Genomic DNA, 21,072 nt, shown 5'->3' on the forward strand with positions numbered 1-21,072 from the left:
TAAATATAAAGTAATTACATAATTAAAATAGGACATTTGATCCAGGGAACATTCGTGTTTGATAGAAGGATAAATCGTTTAATATGTTACTTAATTAAATTATATTTAAATAATTAAAATGAAATCATTTTGGTCCAGAGAGCACTCATTTGGTGCAATGACAATTCCTTTAACATGTTTCTTAATTTTTATTACATGCATCCATAGTTCAATGAACATTGACATCATTTACATTTAATGTGTATACTTTATTTTACTTGTTATATATTTCCATTGAATTATGGTAATAACTTAATTTTAACTCTTGTTTTCTATGTATTCAGTAAATGGCGCTTGGCCCACTATTGTTCTGAACCCTTCAAATAACTTAAATTATATTATATTATATTATATTATATAAAAAGTGTGTTGATAACGGATGTACCGCAATAAGTAAGTTTTCAATTTGTTATGGGGGCTCTTGAATCTCAGGAGGAACAAATTTTATTTTACAACAGGGCAACATAATCTGCTTGGTTCATTACCCAAAATTTTTGCATTGCATTTAATGCATATGTATTTAATGTATTTTAACTCGATTCAATTGAGCATAGTTAAAATTTGGATTATAAAATAATGAAATGCTAAGCTAACATATTATTACTGCATACTAAATCAATACACTCTCGTTCGTTAATTCTCTGAGATAAACATTATTTTAAGAAATACGGGAAACGAATACACAGAATAGCCTATCAAGTTTTCTGTGCATAAGAAGCTATTTTAATCTTACCTGTCCTCAATTCACTCAGACGTAACTGTAATAACATTATAGCATTATGTCCATCTAGAGAAACTACACTTTCCAATGGTGAAATAATAATTAATTATACAAATCGGTTAATTTAGCTTCCGATATTGCTTCATAAAAACACAGAAACATTTTCTGTAGGCTATGATTCATAGCTTTCGATTGTTGTTGACCAAGGCCCCTTATAGACGAAGTCATTTGTTTATTTCATTACACGGCCTTAGATGGCAGTTATTTTAATTTTAAAACTCATTTATCTCATTAAATATCAGTCCTATCAAAATTTTTCAAAGAATAAAACTTATCGGAAATGATTTTTAAAGAAATTTTTGTTATGTAACTTTTTCATAAAAATCAATAATAAGCGAGATATTTCGATTTATTTAATTCAGGCCCCCTTATAACCCCCCTTTTAAATAATGTATTTTGAATGCCATATAGCCTATAATCTAAGTTACAACAGACTTAATTTATATTCCAATTTTCATCGAAATCCGTTCAGCCATTATCGCGTGAAAAGGTAACAAACATACAGATAGACAGACAGACAGACATACAAACAAAAATTTCAAAAAAGCGATTTTCGGTTTCAGGGTGGTTAATTATATATGTTAGGACCAATTATTTTTGGAAAATCGAAAATTACCAGAAAAATTTCGGCTACAGATTTATTATTAGAATAAATTTAATGTGTTGCGTAAGCTTCAAAGATTCGCATTACTGACTGCACAAAACAATTTATTGTATACATCATGTGTATGTTGTTAGAGAGGGAGTATGCCTTTTTTAAATCGAGGTATGCCAGGGGAAAATCTTGGGGTGGCATACTGCCTCTGGTGTTTTCCCACTTCCCTCACTGTACAGAAGTATTAGTTTATGTTAAGTCTGCATTTTCTGTTTACAGTAGGTACCCGAGATATATTGCAGACTGGATTTTTTATACTTTACTTTTTCAGTATGGTAATTTGTTCTCCAACCTCTTGTGTAAATGCAGTATCTCTGCATTCTTGTCTTTGAGAGCAATTACCAGTATTCTTTGTCATTTTTTGTGTATCTTCTATAGTATATGTGTCCATTAAGTAATAATTTCTTTCCTCCTACTGGTAAAATGATAATCTGTACCATATACTGGAATTTTGTACTGAACTACACCTAAATAGCATTACCATGGATACTCACTACAATACGTAATTGGAAAAAATAGATTGAGAGAAATGGCCATTGGGATCATTTAACAGTGGGAATATTACATTGGGAAAAGTGTGCTTGGTACAAATGTTTTGAGAGAAATGGTCATTGGATCATTTAACAGTGGGAATATTAGATTGGGAAAATTGTCCTTGTTACAAATGTTTTGAGAGAAATGGTCATTGGGATCATTTAACAGTGGAAATATGGGAAAATTGTCCTTGGTACAAATGTTTTGAGAGAAATGGTCATTGGATCATTTAACAGTGGAAATATGGGAAAGTTGTCCTTGGTACAAATGTTTTGAGAGAAATGGTCATTGGGATCATTTAACAGTGGGAATATTAGATTGGGAATATTGTCCTTGGTACAAATGTTTTGAGAGAAATGGTCATTGGGATCATTTAACAGTGGGAATATTAGATTGGGAAAAGTGTCCTTGGTACAAATGTTTTGAGAGAAATGGTCATTGGGATCATTTAACAGTGGGAATATTAGATTGGGAAAAGTGTCCTTGGTACAAATGTTTTGAGAGAAATGGTCATTGGGATCATTTAGCAGTGGGAATATAAGATTGGGAAAATTGTCCTTGGTACAAATGTTTGAGAGAAATGGTCATTGGGATCATTTAACAGTGGGAATATTAGATTGGGAAAAGTGTCCTTGGTACAAATGTTTTGAGAGAAATGGTCATTGGGATCATTTAACAGTGGGAATATTAGATTGGGAAAAGTGTCCTTGGTACAAATGTTTTGAGAGAAATGGTCATTGGGATCATTTAACAGTGGGAATATTAGATTGGGGAAATTGTCCTTGGTACAAATGTTTTGAGAGAAATGGTTATTGGGATAATTTAACAGTGGGAATATTAGATTGGGAAAAGTGTCCTTGGTACAAATGTTTTGAGAGAAATGGTCATTGGGATCATTTAACAGTGGGAATATTAGATTGGGAAAATTGTCCTTGGTACAAATGTTTTGAGAGAAATGGTCATTGGGATCATTTAGCAGTGGGAATATAAGATTGGGAAAATTGTCCTTGGTACAAATGTTTTGAGAGAAATGGTCATTGGATCATTTAACAGTGGGAATATTAGATTGGGAAAATTGTCCTTGTTACAAATGTTTTGAGAGAAATGGTCATTGGGATCATTTAACAGTGGAAATATGGGAAAATTGTCCTTGGTACAAATGTTTTGAGAGAAATGGTCATTGGGATCATTTAACAGTGGGAATATTAGATTGGGAAAATTGTCCTTGGTACAAATGTTTTGAGAGAAATGGCCATTGGGATCATTTAACAGTGGGAATATTAGATTGGGAAAATTGTCCTTGGTACAAATGTTTTGAGAGAAATGGCCATTGGGATCATTTAACAGTGGGAATATTAGATTGGGAAAATTGTCCTTGGTACAAATGTTTTGGGAGAAATGGTCATTGGGATAATGCATAACTGGAACTATCAGATTGGTAAAAATGGTTTGGTAAAGCTGTCCAGGAACAGATTTTCATTAATAGCAACACAATTTTTCCAAGTGAATGATATTATAACCAAGTTCTACTATAATAATACTGATACATATGTTTTCTTTCATATTTGCGTACTATTTATCTTGTTTATAATTATTTCTTTTGTTTACAGTTATCCTGCTTCATCTTTAATAAAAGAGATACAGACACATACTCGTGGTAAGCACTATTTTGGTTTTCCTAATTTTTAGAATATCTGGTTTAAGATTGAAAACTGTAAGTAGATGTTCATGAAACGAACATAAAGAAGCCAAACCCATAACAAAAAAGTCAGCATTCATTGTGTTTATGAATGCATTATAGTCTTTTTTGTGGGTTTAGACCTGTTGATCTGTTTTCAGCTTCAGGAGAATTCGTTTTCTCGTCTAGCCAAAGGATATCTGATACCTCCGTACCTCAGTGAACTCTCTCTCTGTATTAAATGTATGCATATCATTCTTGGTCCTATGTTTCTATTCTTTATGTTGAATAGATTCAGTTATACTCATGTCAGCTTCCTTTTTTTTTTTTTTATCTAAAGCTGTGACCTATGACCAAATCTACAAACCTACTAACCAGTGGCATATGTGTCTGCTGTCTTAGTGTAGGCTCTCCTTTTAGAGATAACTTAATGTCACTACTACAAGGCTATATTTTATAATCCAGCTTCAGAAGCTTATTATGCCATTCTAGCAGATTTTGACAATGAGCACGAAACTAATACAGACATTACACAAAATTTTTAAGAAATCATATCATCGGCTTAGAGTGTAAACCTGCTAACCGTAAAAAAAAAAAATTTACAAGGGAAGCAAAAAATGAGTTTTAAATTAACTCTGAAACTTTAGGACCAAATCTAAAATAAAGGTACAAATGCCACCTGTACTTCGGATTTGATCCTAAAGTTTCAGAGTTAATTTAAACTTAGTTTTTTGCTTCCCTTGTAAAATTTTCTGTTTGGCGGTTAGCAAGTTTACACTCTAAGCCGACAATATCTTGTTTACTTGAAGAAAAACTCCATTCTCTCCTTTTGCTTCGTAAACTCATTGATAACGTCAGTTTAAAATGTTGGAGAATTTTTAAGTTCCTGTAACTTCTTCTCTATTGACATAAGGCTAGCTGTTCAATCTTTCTTACCCTTGAGTCGATTGTTCAAGTGATTTCATTCGTTTAAGAACAGAAGTGATTTTTTGACCAATGCTAATGTGCTAGGTGTCAACTCATACAGTTTAGAGAATGCTGTGTGAAGCTGTTTACATTTGAGTTGTGTAGCTAGTTCATGAGGGTATTTACCACAAATAATTTTTTATGCTCGACCATGCCGAAATGTAGTAATTATACACCTGGTAGCAGTCCTTTAATGGACCTCATTAAAGTACACCTACTCATTAAAGTACAGGTGTTCAGCCAATGACAACTCAGCTTACAGGTGTTCAGCCAATAACAAGTCAGCTTTGTACCGTTATAAAACCGCAAGTATTGATTATTCTCGGATATGCAATGGAAAGAGAATTAGCGAAAAGTCACGGAGGCTGGAAATCCAATACTGTCGCAGAAGGTTATGTTCTGTTACTATAATAATTAGCGTTAATTGTAAATAATATTCAAATAAATTCAATTTGTCATCTCGTTTTTCAATGTCGAATTCAATAATCAAGGTTATACCAAGTTTAACGGGATTACACAAGGTCAATGACATTATTGTTCCTCGGAAAAAATCAATACTTTCGCGTCTGCGCACATCTCACAATTCACGACCTAGAACAAGGTCACTTCCGATCTTGTCAGATACAAATAAAATGTATCTGAATAATGTCAAGTTAGAAATATGGTCGAGCATAAAAAGTCTTATGAAACTCGCCTATAATGGTAATTAAGAAGCTCGTATGAAAATTATGAAACTCGCGCTCGTTTCATAAACATCCATACTCGCTTCTTAATTACTATCATTATAGGCTCGTTGCATAATGTACTATTTCATATTGATTTATATTAAAATTTCGAAATTATCCCGTCCCCGTTTTCTTATGTTTGAATTTCAAGTCCGTGAGCTCTGGCATAGACTTCTCCACAGTTACAATTTTGCTTTTTTCTCTGAAAGATCAGCAATCAAACGACTTTTTCGGGATTTTTTTTACTATGCACTTATTTTAAGTAATTATATGACACTTATGCTTCACTTTACATTTTCACATCAACCGTGAAACACTATTCACTTCTATTTTTGCATACCAGTACTCTTGGAATTAGAAATCACTGCCAAAAGCGCACCTGCTTAGCACTTACTAGACCAGGCCTGCAGAACTGTAGCTCTTGAGAGCGACTGCTTTCCTCCCCTCTTTTACCCCACCCACCTTTTCTACCTGTGCGGTCACGGCGTTCTAGTTACACTTGGCTGCATCAACATTCATTCTCGGGGCGGAAGTCGATCATCCCCAATAGAAGTGGAGTGAGGCTGACGTCATAGTTCCCCTACTTTGCGAGTTCTGCAGGCCTGTACTAGACTAACATAAACCGAATGGTTGCATACAGAGAGCAAGCACACATGCACCAGAAACCAATGCAACAAGATAAAAGACAAGACAAAACTCATCGTGAGGTTGGGATGAGGTGCACAGAGAAATGGCTGGCTGTACAGCAGAGCCCGTTGCGTTGCCAGTGAGAGCGCGATGTTAGACAAGATTTGAAAGAATACATAATTTATTTAAAGAAAATAATATTATACATCTTGATTACACAACTTTTAACACTGTATCACTTCGGAATATGTATGATAAGACTTTCTTGTGTTAAATTCTAACGTACTGTGTTTACATGTTTCGACCTATTTATGGGTCATCCTCAGAACTGGTCGTTGTTGGTCTTGGCGCCTCTTGTTCTGTTTCCTGTGAGGGTGCGTTCGTGTGGTATAGTGTAGAGTCAAAGAGTGTGTGTGTTTTGAAATTGAGTTGTGTGTTGAGAATTTCGTTGGGGTGTATTTTCGTGTGTCTGTATATTTCATATTGTTCTAGTGTGTAGTAGTGTGTGTTCTAGTATGCAGAACACATCACAAATGCTAACCACACCCACAGAGACATCAACACAGACATGGAAATACTACACATCCAACCAAAAAGCCAGAAACTAAACACACTAGAACAATATGAAATATACAGACACACAAAAACACACCCCAACGAAATTTTCAACACACAACTCAATTTCAAAACACACACACTCTTTGACTCTACACTATACCACACGAACGCACCCTTACAGGAAACAGAACAAGAGGCGCCAAGACCAACAACGACCAGTTCTGAGGATGACCCATAAATAGGTCGAAACATTTAAACAAGATACATTAGAATTTAACACAAGAAAGTCTTATCATACATATTCCAAAATGATATTTATTAACTTCTGAAGCCAACTACTTCAATGTCTTCAACCCTTGCTTATGAAACAGTAGCATCAGAATTGACATTGGTGTATGCTGCTGCCATCTCCCATCTGTTGCATAAACAACATGAGTCCAGGACTGATGTTGCTTATGCAACATGAAAATGAATGTACAAGCTTACCCATTTGAAATACAAAGACTCATGTTATTTATGCATCAAGACATGCATCTACTACATACGAATACTGTACAACATTTAATTTCGATAAAAATTGGACTCGTGTTTATGCAATATTCAATTCATATGTTTTTACGTACTACTTATGCCTTATTGCATTCTCATAAAAAATTACTAATGTGAGTTGAATTTCTTAAAGTTACACAGTTAAAGGAACATAACTTTGAATATTATTAAGGTAAGTTTCTTCTTTTATTCTCGTAATCAGATGCATTAATTTTAATATATTTCAACCTCAATATCGGTTTAATGAAGTTCCGTTGTAAGTTATAATGAATGGTCGGTTATTCATTTGCATTCGTTATAGTGGAAACTACTGTAGTTTACCTGTGCTCGATATTTTTTTAGTAGGTTATTTTACGACACTTTATCAACATCTTAGGTTATTTAGCATCTGAATGAGATGATGGTGATAATGCCGGTGACATGAGTTCGGGGTCCAACACCGAAAGTTACCCAGCATTTGCTCATATTGGGTTGAGGGAAAACCCCAGGAAAAACCTCAACCAGGTAACTTGCCCCTACCGGGAATCGAACCTGGGCCACCTGGTTTCGCGGCCAGACGCGCTAACCATTACTCCACAGGCGTGGACCCTGTGCTCGAATTTAAGAGAATTCATAAAGACCTGATACTTGAAAATGGTTGACACTGTAACACATTTGAACCAGTCAAAGTATGAATGTGAAATGTTTTTCCTAATTACATAAGTAGTGCAGAACTCAGTGAAGTTGTGAATTAGGCTATTTGCATTCAGATTATGATCTCAGCATCATTTAAATATTTTAATTCCATTTGTACGCATCAGAATTTGTATCTGTTGTTTAGTATGCTAAACTGAACTAGCAACGTGAATCAGATTTTGTTATCATTTTGGTTTATGAAAAAGTTCTTATTTCTCTCTAAGAAAGATCAGATTACAAGTAAACATTCAGTACCCAACTGTGTCTCCACTTAATTGCACTTTGCTATATGCATGGTATTGTCAATATATTTCGTAGACTTTGTTGTCAATACTAACGACAAAGTTTTGCAAAGTTTTTTGACGAGTTAAGTTATGCACATCCACGTTTGAAATAATCTTCCCCAGGTTATGTATTTTGATTTTTGGCACTGTGTTAAGAATTTCACATACCAGTAATTTAACTTTATGAGCATTAGATTTTCTTATACCAAACATACTTTTCAGAAGATTTTACAGAATCTAGATACTTCGACATTTTGCTACTTGTAATCAGTTCATCAAATTCACTACAGACCTGTTACTAAATCTACATATTACTCTGTGAAAAGATTTATTGAATCTACATACTTAGACTTCAACAAACAAAATTTGATAATACAATCTCAAGGGAAAAAATGGAACTCTCTGCATCATAATCCACAGTTAATTCCCGAAAATCGTCTGTAGCTGCATTTCGATTGGCAACAGGCCATGACTGTTTGGCCAAACACCTGCATAGAATTGGAATATATCAGTCCTCTAACTGCCCATTGTGCAACTCAAACCAAGAAATGGATTCAGAACACCTCAAAATCTGTGCTTCAGTGGCTGACCATGATAATATCTTTGAAAAATATTGGAGTGCAAGAGATCAAATGACTTTGTCAAACGCCTGGCATTAGTAAACAACAACATAAAATTCACTACAACTAATGTTTGACATATTGTATTGAATATCAAGAATTTCCCTTATTGATGCCAAACTTAATCTGCTCCTTTCTTCAGTCCAGTGAGCATTCATTAACGAGAATACCCTCTCTACATTAACATTATGCCGAATACTCGTCTTTAAATTTATTTTTACATTTTGGTGGCATAGTCACAGTATTAAGTAATAGTAATGGATGACAAGAGCCACTGTTAAAACAGCTAAACAATGAGATTCTTACGATTTTTCCCTGCTACCTGCAACCTGCTGAACATTTAGCCAAGCTATTTTAATATAAAGAAGCGCATTCGATAGCTTGCCAACACTAATCGATAAATTTAAACCAAAGCGATTATAGTGAAGTTTTCAATCGATTAATAACAATCGAATTTTAATATGGAGGCTGAGGTGGAAATTTGAAATACATTTCGTAGCGGAAATAATATAATATTATTATAAAATATATATTATATTCTGTAAATCCGAGATTTTTATCAAACCGGCCAGGACACTTTTTTCCAACCCTCGAAACTGTGACAATCCCAGTTTTCTGGGATGTATAGCAACCCTACATATTGTTACCACATAAATTGCGATTGGTACTAACCAAGGAGATTGTAAAAAAAATAATACTCACGTGTCTCTTATGAAGGCAACCACTGTGAACTGTAGCCTACTTTGCTGCCAGTTTATAGAATTATTGACTTATTAAGTCCTGAAATGTACAGTGATAACAATATTGTGGTTTGTTCTATAATTAGATGAAAGTTTTGAAGCTTATGGTACTGTTTTTCTGTGTTTACAGTTATGATGCTGTATTTTGTTCCTGCTTTCTTATACTGTCTATACAACAACCTGGCATTTGTCAACTTGTCAGCATTTGACCCAACAACTTACTACCTACTCCTCCAGTTCAGGGTGGTAGTAACTGGTATTGTATTCCAAGTGAGTTGTCCATCATTATGTTTAATGAAGTTCATTTCCAGTTCTTCACCTTCTTTCTTAATTATGCACTACTTTGTCATTACACTTTTATGATCATTCGGAAATTTAACGTAAATACACGTTCATAGTACCCCTGTAATAATATCCCTGCATACTAGCAGAAATATTCTTACACCACATAGAACAGACATACATACTAAACAAAGACAACAGCAAACACGCAGACAACATCATATATTGGCACAGATACGTAGATGACATACTAATACTATATAAAGGAAACAAAAGACAGATCCAAAACCTACATCAGCACATTAACAAAATACACCCAAAGCTACACTACACATTAGAAATTGAAAACAACAAATCCATAAATTTTCTAGATATCACAATAACAAAAGTAGACAACACACACATTCAAAGTATACAGAAAACCCACAACAACACACATACACAACACATCCAACCACCCCACACAACACAAACAAGCTGCATTCCGAACAATGGTACACAGACTACTCAACATACCAATGAACCAACAGGATTACAAAGAAGAGCTAAACACAATCAAATACGTAGCACAAGAAAACAGATACAACCCTAACATAATAGACAACATAATACGAAAGACAAAACAAAACCACAAAAAACAGAAGAATACAACACAAACACAAGAACACAAAAAATACATCACACTAACATACGAAAATAAAAACACACACAAAATTGCAACCTCATTCAAGAAATTAAACTACAACATCGCATACAGAACAAATAACACTCTACAAAAACATCTCAACACACAAACAACACAAACAAACAAATACAACCACACAGGCGTATACAAACTCAAATGTAACACTTGCAACAACTTCTACATAGGACAGACAGGCAGATCATTTCAAACACGTTACAAAGAACACATCACAGCCATAGCAAAATTACAAAACACCTCCACATATGCAGAACACATCACAAATGCCAACCACACCTACAGAAACATCAACACAGACATGGAAATACTACACATCCAACCAAAAAGCCAGAAACTCAACACACTAGAACAATATGAAATATACAGACACACGAAAACACACCTCAACGATATTCTCAACACACAACTCAATTTCAAAACACATACACTCTTTGACTCTACACTACGAACGCACCCACACAGGAAACAAAAGGCGCCAAGACCAACAACGACCAGTTCCGAAGATGACCGAAAATAGGTCGAAACATGTTAATAAGGTACGTTAATAATATTTAACACAAGAAAGTTCCTATCATACATATTCCGAAGTAAAAAAAAAATGGTTTGTATGTTTGTCTGACCATCTGTGAGGTAAATTCATAATAATAGACTTGTCAATAGATTTTCTACATTCAAAGAGTATGTCTATCAAGTATCATTAAATGACGCATGTGGAATTGGAATGCAATGGAATGGAATTTATGGGAGGGGGATACTATTGCCCAGCACTGCGACCTGTTAAGGTCTATTGCTCTAACCCTCTACCTAGGTGCATTCCTAAACCCACACCGGCTGACTACACTAAGGTTTGCGGTGTACCCAGGTGTCAAGCAGGCAACCCCCATCGTCCCTAGGCCAGCCCCCTCCATGTGTCACTAGCCGACAAGAATGCTATGGAATGATGACGAAATGGAGAAATGGCGACGAAATTATGTAGAAGCCTAATATGGGGAAAAACGGGAGAACCCCGAGAAAAACCCCAACTGCGACTTTGTCCACCACACGTGTCACTATGGATTTTTCGATGAAAGATCCCAGACCTGACCGAGATTCGAAATCGGGTCGTCTGTGTGACAGACCGAAGGTCTAACCACTCAGCCACCACAGGGGTTAAAAAAATGACGCATGTATATCCCGCAAAAAAAATTGGCCAGTGAAACTTCAACAAGTGTAGAGCCAGTATTGTTAGTGAACTCTTGTTCATGCTGTCTTTCAGTTTAAGTATGCCCATGCATCACGAATTTATTGGAAATATAAGATGCACAAACTGTACACTTATCACCAGGCTTCGAGACTTCGGACCCAATAGAGCAGTTCAGTGGGAAATCTGCATAACTGCGTACTGAGTATAGTGGTAAAGCATACAGTGGGTGGGGGTACTGTAGAATGAATGCCAACAAATACGCAAAGGAAAACGCTCTGGATTTGAAGGTTCTGACGAATAATTTGGTTTTCATACAAACCTATTTTCAAACTGTGTCTGAAACTATTACACGGTTAGAAAAGTCAGAGCAACGGATGCCGGAAGCCCTCAAATTAATTTAGAAAATGATGCAGAGAATTAATGAGACATCAAGTACACCGGTTACTGAATGTGTAAAACAGAAGTGGAAATCAATTTTATGTAAAAATAACGGATATGGAACATTGTGTAACATAAACAGCAAATTAGTGGACATAGTCACCCGAGAATAAAGGACTGTCTCTTAGAGACTGCAATGATGTTAGGTTTTTTCGTTTTGCTCCTATAACGTCATGTGACGTAGAGCGCAGCTTTCTACAGTACAAACTTTGGTAAATAATTGAAAAAGATTTACGTTTGAGACACTGAGAATGTATCTTATAGTAGGTACATTGCAATTCGGTACTGTAACTGCACTTCCTAAAGACGACCAATAGGATAAGTGAAAAAATTAAAATTCTACATGTTTATTTCCACCATTAACACTGTGTATAATTAAACACAAATGCTTATAAAAGACAGGAGAATAAATGCTTTTCACATTCTTTTGACATTGTCTTTGTGTAATGTATATTTACTTTCAGAATGTACATATATGTGTGTTTCCCCATACTCCCGTACTCTATTCTAAATAGCAACGTTGTTACCTCAACACATCTCTATCTACCTGCAGCGAGTCAACAATCTATAGTGCATGCACAGTAAACTTATTGTACCGGGTCAAAAGTCTCGAAGCCTGCTTATCACATAATTATACTGCTAATCCAAACGCCATTTAACATGTTAATGGCATGTGCTACTATCTTAAGAATTGCATACCATTTCTTCAATGCACTCCTGTTTTTGAATGTACTTCGTATTACGAGGTGGACGCACCTGTATGAAGTTGGACAATTATTTGTTCATTCATGTACTGTTGATCATTTAATACCTCAAGAAATTTTCACACCAACGGGTGAATGCAAGTGGTAACAAGATGAATGTAACAGAAGCATTGGCTCTTCTTTACTCGTGTAGATAATTTCTGCCATTAAAATGAACTGAAATTTTGTACATAGTATGAAAGAGTAACGTTACTAGGCACCGCATTCAACAAAGTAGAAATAATGGAATAATACCGTTACTAGGCAACTAGAAATGTCTCGGACAATATGTCTTCCTGGAAGGTATGTGCTATGGACGAAGTTTGTTGGACGAAATATCTTATTAGACGATAAGTGTTAAGGATGAAGCTTGTTGGATAAAAGTCCTGTAAGGTTCTCCTTTAGTTAACAGAGCTATGATGTATGAGTAAAATTAAAATAAGTACTCTCTCAATCCACTATCTCTGGCTAGTCCTATGATAGCAAACTGCTATGGATAGATTATGCTCATGTCATGGGTATCTGTACAATTTTCATGACAATTGTTAATTAAAATACATCATTTTTCCGTAACTGTATAAGTAATTTACAGTTATTAACCAGACTTTTATTAATTAACTAGCCATACCCGTGCTCTCCGGTGCAATATAAAATAAATAAATATAAAGTAATTACATAATTAAAATAGGACATTTGATCCAGGGAACATTCGTGTTTGATAGAAGGATAAAACGTTTATTATGTTACGTAATTTAAATTTATTAAAAAAATTAAAATGCGATTATTTTGATCCAGAGACCACTCATTTGGTCATAAAAATTATTTTAGGAAATACAGGAAACAAATGTACAGAATAGCCTATCAAATGTTCTGTGCATAAGAAGCTATTTTAATCTTACCTGTCCTCGATTCACTCAGAAGTTACTGTAATAACATTATAGCTTTATGTCCATCTAGAGAAACTACACTTTCCAATGGTGAATTAGTAATTAATTATACAAATCGGTTAATTTAGCTTCCGATATTACTTCATACAAACACAGAAACATTCTCTGTAGGCTATCTTTCATAGCTTTCGATTGTTGTTGTCCAAGGCCCCTTATAGACGAAGTCATTTGTTTTTTAATTCATTACACCGCCTTAGATGGCGTTGTTATTGTAATTTTGAAACTCATTTATCTCATTAAATATCAGTCCTATCAAAATTTTGCATAGAATAAAACTTACCAGAAATTATTTGTAAAGAAACGTTTGTTATGTAACATTTTTCATGAAAATTAATAATAAGGGAGATATTTCGATTTATTTAATTCAGGCCCCCTTATAACCTCCCTTTTAAATAAAATATTTTGAATGCCATATAGCCAAAATTCTAAGTTACAACGAACTTAATTTATATTCCAATTTTCATATAAATCGGTTCAGCCATTATCGCGTGAAAATGTAACAAACATCCAGACAGACAGACAGACATACTAACAAAAATTTCAAAAAAACTATTTTCAGTTTCAGGGCGGTTAATTATATATGTTAGGACCAATTATTTTTGGAAAATCGAAAATTGCCAGAAAAATTTCGGCTACAGATTTATTATTAGTATAGATTCATAATGTTCTAAAACTACAAACTAATCTCTATAAAAATATCTCAGTTGAGAATGAAATAATTTAATTTGTGTGGATGAGCGACACACAGATAGGATCAAGACTTCTGCTGCTTTTCACCTACTATAGATGCACTATGCACAAACTCACATAACATTTGTCATCACAGTAACTGTTGTTAAGAAACAAGAGTTACACCATTTTGATTCAGAATCTCACTAATTCACAATTTTCTGTGTATCGTTTTCCATTACCATACATATATGGAGTTTACAAATTGAAAATTAATATAATTTAACCTGAGACCAATCTAGAAGAACCAATTACTCAGTTGCCAAATGAACAGCAATGGAAACCAATGTCCAGAGAACTAAGAAGTTTTTGTAAAAGTACTAAAGACTAGAAATTGTGAGTGTTTATAGAAGAAAAATGTAAAGTGCGAGGTAAAGTAGATTTTAATATACAGTATATACAATGTTCTTCTAATTTAATAGTATTAGACATTGTTTTGTAGAAAATATCAAGTAATTTGTATCTCTTACAGATTCTTTTTAAAAAGAAGTTAAGTTCCAAGCAGTGGTTATCTTTAATACTTCTAACTGCTGGGTGTATGATCAAACAAATAGACTTCACAACTGCAGAAACCACAAAGACTTCAGCCACAGTACCCACATTAAAAACAAATAGTGGCTTTAATCTCAGTGTGAACTTGTTATTCATATTTGTACAGGTATGTTCCTCAATACTTCATAATAATTATAATTTAGTATGTTAACAGTTTAATTTTCCATATACTTGTAGGTTAAAGCTGACTATATTTCTGTAGTGGAATGACTGTGTTGCCATTTAACACACTTTGAACCACGTGAAACTGTTGGAAAATTGCATAGAATGCAATTTTATACCTGAAGTCAGGAGATGTTTATGATGATTAATGGAGAAGTTAGTAAAATACCAGTATATATTATTTTCATGTACCGAAGTACATATGATATTTCCATGCAGATATTCTGCGTCATCATACGATGAAAGAGTAATGGAACAGAGAAAAATTCTCTCCAGCACCGGGATTTGAACCCGGGTTTTCAGCTCTACACTGGATACCCATCCCGGTGTCGGACAGAATCGTCTCAGTTTAAGTTCCAACTCTTGGGTTCCCTCTAATGGCCGCCCTCTGCACTACGTCATAGATGTCTATGAACGTAGGACTGAAGTCCACACATGTGCTGAGGTGCACTCGTTATGAGTGACTAGTTGGCCAGGATCTGACGGAATAAGCGCCGTCTTAAATCATGAAGTGATTTACGCATATAATGTATATTATTTTCATGTACCGAAGTACATATGATATTTCCATGCAGATATTCTGCGTCATCATACGATGAAAGAGTAATGGAACAGAGAAAAATTCTCTCCGGGTATCCGGTGTGGCTTAGTAGATAAAGCATCAGCACGTAGAGCTGAAAACCCGGGTTCAAATCCCAGTTCCGGAGAGAATTTTTCTCTGTTCCATTACTCTTTCATCGTATGATGACGCAGAATACCTGCATGGAAATATCATATGTACTTCGGTACATGAAAATAATATATATGATATGCGTAAATCACTTCGTGATTTAAGACGGCGCTTATTCTGTCGGATCCCGGCCAACTAGTCACTCATAACGAGTGCACCTCAGCACATGTGTGGACTATGACGTAGTGCAGAGGGCGGCCACTAGAGGGAACCCAAGAGTTGGAACTTAAACTGAAACGATTCTGTCCAACACCGGGATGGGTATCCAGTGTGGCTTAGTGGATAAAGCATCAGCACGTAGAGCTGAAAACCCGGGTTCAAATCCTGGTGCCGGAGAGAAATTTTCTCTGTTCCATTACTCTTTCATCGTAAAATACCAGTTGGAAGAGCATGTATTCCGTGAAAGCCTGCTCCAAACACCTTTATTGTCCAGCACGAATTTCACTTGGACTCACTGGGATTTCGTCTTCAGTATGAAATCTGATGTTATACAGTGTGCTCGCATCACACTTGATCCGAAGAATGCAGGCGAGAGCAAGCCTGTAGAGCGCAAGCTAGCACGCGGCATTTTATGGTTCCTGTGGAAAACCATGAGGCTCAAAGTTCATCTGAACATTTCTGTTTCCATGGTATCACGAGTGATGTGAGAGTAAACCTTGTGTGTCAGAATGTTAGTTTTTATATCATGTACGTTGAACATAGACGGTTCACATCAAAAATATTCTCAAACCTTCCATTTTGTTATTCACTAGTAGTTTCATTTTCAGTTGCAAATGACACTGCCAATTAACTCTCAACAGTGCTCTGCGATCTCTAAAAACAAACACATTGCGATAATTCCTTAGGTTATATATATCTCAGAGAGAGATGGCTGTGTGGATATTATTATTATTATTATTATTATTATTATTATTATTATTATTATTACTGCAATTATTATTATCATTATTATTATTATTATTATTGTTGTTGTTGTTGTTGCAGTGACAATTTTTTTGCATGATGTTCCCTTTGCTGCATCTTCTGTCAGTCCATGTCAATCCATACTTTGTCAGACACCATCCATTCATTTTGGAAACTATTCACAATGCAAATTAAACATAACCGTAACATAAACACTCAGAAGTTTGCGCCCAGGCTACCAAATGGGATCATTCACAATGATTCACATAAGCATTGACATAAACATTGCCATAAGATGTTAACATGAAAGTTTGCAAACTCCAAACTTTCATGCTTATGCTTACGTGATTTGCAAACAGAACATGATCGTGGAGCGCTGAAGTATACGACAGAATATGAGGAAATGGCGTCGTTGTTATGTTTCCATGGTTACCAAGTATGTTTGCTGTTATGTTGGGCTCATGTTCGGTGCCCATGGCACGATCCCACGTGAAACTTTAAATCAACTTAAACAATATAAAATTTCTGATGCAACGATTGATGCCATAGGATCTCACGTGTTAAAATCATCCTTAGCTATAATTAGTAATCATTTGTACTCAACAAAATTTTTATTGTAAATGATTTCCTACGTTTTCTTATCTTAATGTTTTTTCTTTTTCTTTCCAAGTGTCACAAAATTGTTTTGTTTACTTATTATTCTTTATGAATTGTTTAGTAGGCCGATCTATCGAACCCTTATTTAGGGTGGCTTTTGTTTCTACAAATTATTATTTCCCATCGTGAATGATAGTATGACTTCTTGATTTTACCGTAACGTTAAATTATTTCTCTCATTATGTTTAATTTTCATTGTGAATGAGCCTTAACTTGTCACTCTGCCAGGTTACCATAATTCCAGAAAAACCTTAGTTGCTCATATTTGAAGGCATTAGAAAGCACAGAAATAATAGTAGTATACAGCATGTAAGCAATATAAACTGTCAAAAAAAAATATTGGTGGTAGAACATAAATAACTGAAGAAAAAAGTAATTTTTTTTGGTAACTGTCAAGTTTTTCCAAGAAAAAAATATGTTCTGAGAGTCTTAACTCTTTTGAAAAGGAGAGTAGACTGTCATTATTTATTTTGTGGACTACTATCAATCTTGAAAACATGATATTTTACAAATTAAAAATAATACACTCAGGGACAAAAAAACTGGACACTTCTATATTTGCTTGTATTTTGTTGCCAATTATTTCAAAATGAAACAAAACCCACTTAAACAAAATAATGCTTCATTTAGCACCTTATACGACAACATTTGAAAAAAAAAAATCTCTGATGAGAAAATTTACAAAAATTACAAAGGGCATATAACTATGGCATCGTTTGGTCTAACTGTTTTTTCATTTTATGGTGCCTTAAACATTAAAAACTCTTTTTAGTAACGGGTATTACCCCCTCTGTCTTGAATAACTGCATCCATACGTCTTGGCATGCTTTCAATTTGGTTAGCTATGTCTTCTTGAGGAATAAGTTCCCATTCTTCGCCAAGTGCTCGCCCCAACTCTTGTAACGATTCTGGTCTCGGTCGTCTATTCTTAACACGCTGTCCCAGCATGTCCGACATGTGTTCAATTGGGTTCATGTCTGGACTCCTTGCTGGCCATGGAGGAACATGGATTCCCACTTCTTGGAGATAATCTCCGACCGCATGGACAATATGCGGCCGTGCATTATCATGCATTAAAACAAAATTATCGCCTACAAATTGGCCAAATGACACAACATGATCAGCCAAACATTTATTTATATACCTATCAGCTGTTAGTCTTCCATTTTCAACAAAAACCAACTCTGTACGAGCATCCGTACACACTTCTGCCCAAACCATCACTCCACCACCTCCATACGGCACATTTTCGGAAATGCAACACTGTGAAAATCGTTCTCCCCTCCTTCTCCAAATTCTTTCACGTCCATCAGGTGAGCACAGATTGAAACGGGACTCATCGGTGAACAGAACACAGCTCCACTGTCCATTTCTCCAATCCCTGTTATCATTTGCAAAACGCAGTCGTTCAACTCGATGCATCCTGAGAAGTCTGGGACCAGTTGCAGGTCTCTTTGATATCAGTCCACTTGCTTTCAACCTCCTTCTAACTGTTTTGGCCGAAATTGGGCGTCCATGCATGTTAACAAATTGCTGGGCTACACTAGTAGCTGGCAGGTTGCGCTCTCTAAGAACTCTCAACACCATATACCTGTCTTCATTTGGATTTGTAGCTCTTGGACGACTCGAACCTGGTCTTCTGGTATATTCTAGGGTCTCTCTATACCATTTTATGGCATCATGGGTTGTGCTTCTAGCCATATTCATAACATTTGCAATGTAACATACACTGCGTCCATCATCGTAAAGGGTATACAGCTCGAGCCACATCTTCAGGTCGCATCTTGTTTTAAGACAAATGTTACAACCCCACTTAAACTCAGAAAATGTAAAAATAAAGAAATAACGAATGATAATGATAATGAAGCACAAAATGGTTGAGACAAAATTGTTATAGCTGAGACTCCGAAAGCAAAATTGGAATATTTGGTTGTAATGGCTTGTTTATAAAACAAAAAAACAATCAACAATGTGTACACGTCTCCATAACAACAGATGGCTACCATAATATTGTATGAGAAGATAATGTTTTGCAAAATACCAGCAAATATTAAAGTGTCCGGTTTTTCTTTTTTGTCCCTGAGTGTATTATTGAAAATAATTAAATTTCACTAGACATTTTGTTCAGTACACCGATATGTATTGCCTTTATAATTTTGGCATTTTATTAGACATTTTGTTCATAGACCAATATGTACAGACCCAGAAACAAAATTCAGGTGGCCCAAATTCTGTTCTGGGTCTGTGCTGTCTTTATAATTTTGGCATTTTATATCATTTACACCCTGTATATCACTTTATTTCATCAGAAGCAGGGGGTGTTTGTGAGACTCTATTGCCTGCCAAACTTCGACTTCCCTTCTCTCCCCTCCGTTATTTTACCACATATCTCTACCTCCTCTATGACTGTCTCTTTCCAAGTTTGCTTAGACTTCCTCATATCTCATGAGTTTGAATTCAGTGCAAGCTTTTCAGTGGATTCATCTTTCTTCCTTCCTTCCTTCCTTCCTTCCTTCGAATGTGTCCTATCCATCACCATTTCTTCATCTTAATTCTTTTACAGCTGGTTTGAGAGAAATTTCTCATAATGTTGAATTACTTATTACTTCAGGTTACCTTATGCCAGATTTTAAATAATATGGTATGTTTTTCTTACAGACATTGTGTTCGTGTTTTGCTGGGGTGTACAATGAATACTTATTAAAAGGAGATGGGGCAGATGTTAATATATTTGTCCAGAATGTGTTCATGTATTTGGACTCCATTGTTTGCAATGCTGGCATACTACTATGTCAAGGCAATCTCTTCGGAGCTTTCACTCAAGAGGCTCTTGCATCCTTATTCCAGTTCAAGGTCATCATTATAATGTTCAACAACGCTGCTATCGGCATCATCACCAGCTTCTTCCTCAAGAATTTGAACTCTATTTTAAAAACATTTGCAAGTGCTCTTGAATTAATGTTTACTGCCATCTTGTGTTGGCTTCTATTTGGCATTCCTATTTATATTAATACAATTCTAGCTATTTCAATAGTTTCTTATGCTGTTGTGTTATATTCCCAAAATCCAGTTGTTAATCAGGCAAAACAACCAGAAAAAGAGACATTGTTAAGTGAGGAAGAAAGAGAACAAGTTTGAGTTTAGTTTTTAATTAGGAATTTTATAAATATTCACGCAACACAGTTTTTTGAAGAGTTGAAATGCAAAGAATGATATTCTCATACTGTTAATCATAATGGGATGTACAGAAAATTCATTAGGTTAAATTAAATCGTTTTATGAAAGATAAGAAAATGCTAATTCGTTCATTTTTATTGGGTTAAATTTCTGGACACATTTCATGAGTCTGTTATTGTTCTAATTGCGAGTTAAAAACAAAGATTTATGTTTTCCGTACTTTTCTTTATATAGTTCTGAACAAAAAAATTTGGTACCATCTTGAGAGCAGTAGATTCACACTAGAACTTATACTTCAGGATCAGTTCTGTCCAGTTACTTTCCTTGTTGGAATTATTTTAATTAGGCTGTGATATAGTATTTCCATTATCTAATCTGAACTGGAGTACAGTAAAATCTCGATAATCCGAATGTATTACAAAATATACAAGGTTA

At 35.1% G+C, this 21,072-nt stretch overlaps 1 protein-coding gene across 1 annotated transcript in view; it reads left to right on the forward strand.

Moving 5' to 3' along the window:
- Positions 1-20,857, forward strand: part of senju (UDP-galactose transporter senju) — a 39,470-nt gene extending 18,613 nt beyond the window's left edge. The window contains exons 3-6 of the mRNA XM_069826821.1: positions 3,620-3,666; positions 9,562-9,701; positions 14,929-15,114; positions 20,119-20,857. Of these exons, the coding sequence (XP_069682922.1) occupies positions 3,620-3,666; positions 9,562-9,701; positions 14,929-15,114; positions 20,119-20,598 (853 nt within the window). The 3' untranslated portion in view covers positions 20,599-20,857. The remainder of the gene's footprint in view (positions 1-3,619; positions 3,667-9,561; positions 9,702-14,928; positions 15,115-20,118) is intronic.
- Positions 20,858-21,072: the final 215 nt, after the last annotated feature.

The sequence above is a fragment of the Periplaneta americana genome, chromosome 5 (assembly GCF_040183065.1).
Source record: "Periplaneta americana isolate PAMFEO1 chromosome 5, P.americana_PAMFEO1_priV1, whole genome shotgun sequence".
NCBI lineage: Eukaryota > Metazoa > Arthropoda > Insecta > Blattodea > Blattidae > Periplaneta > Periplaneta americana.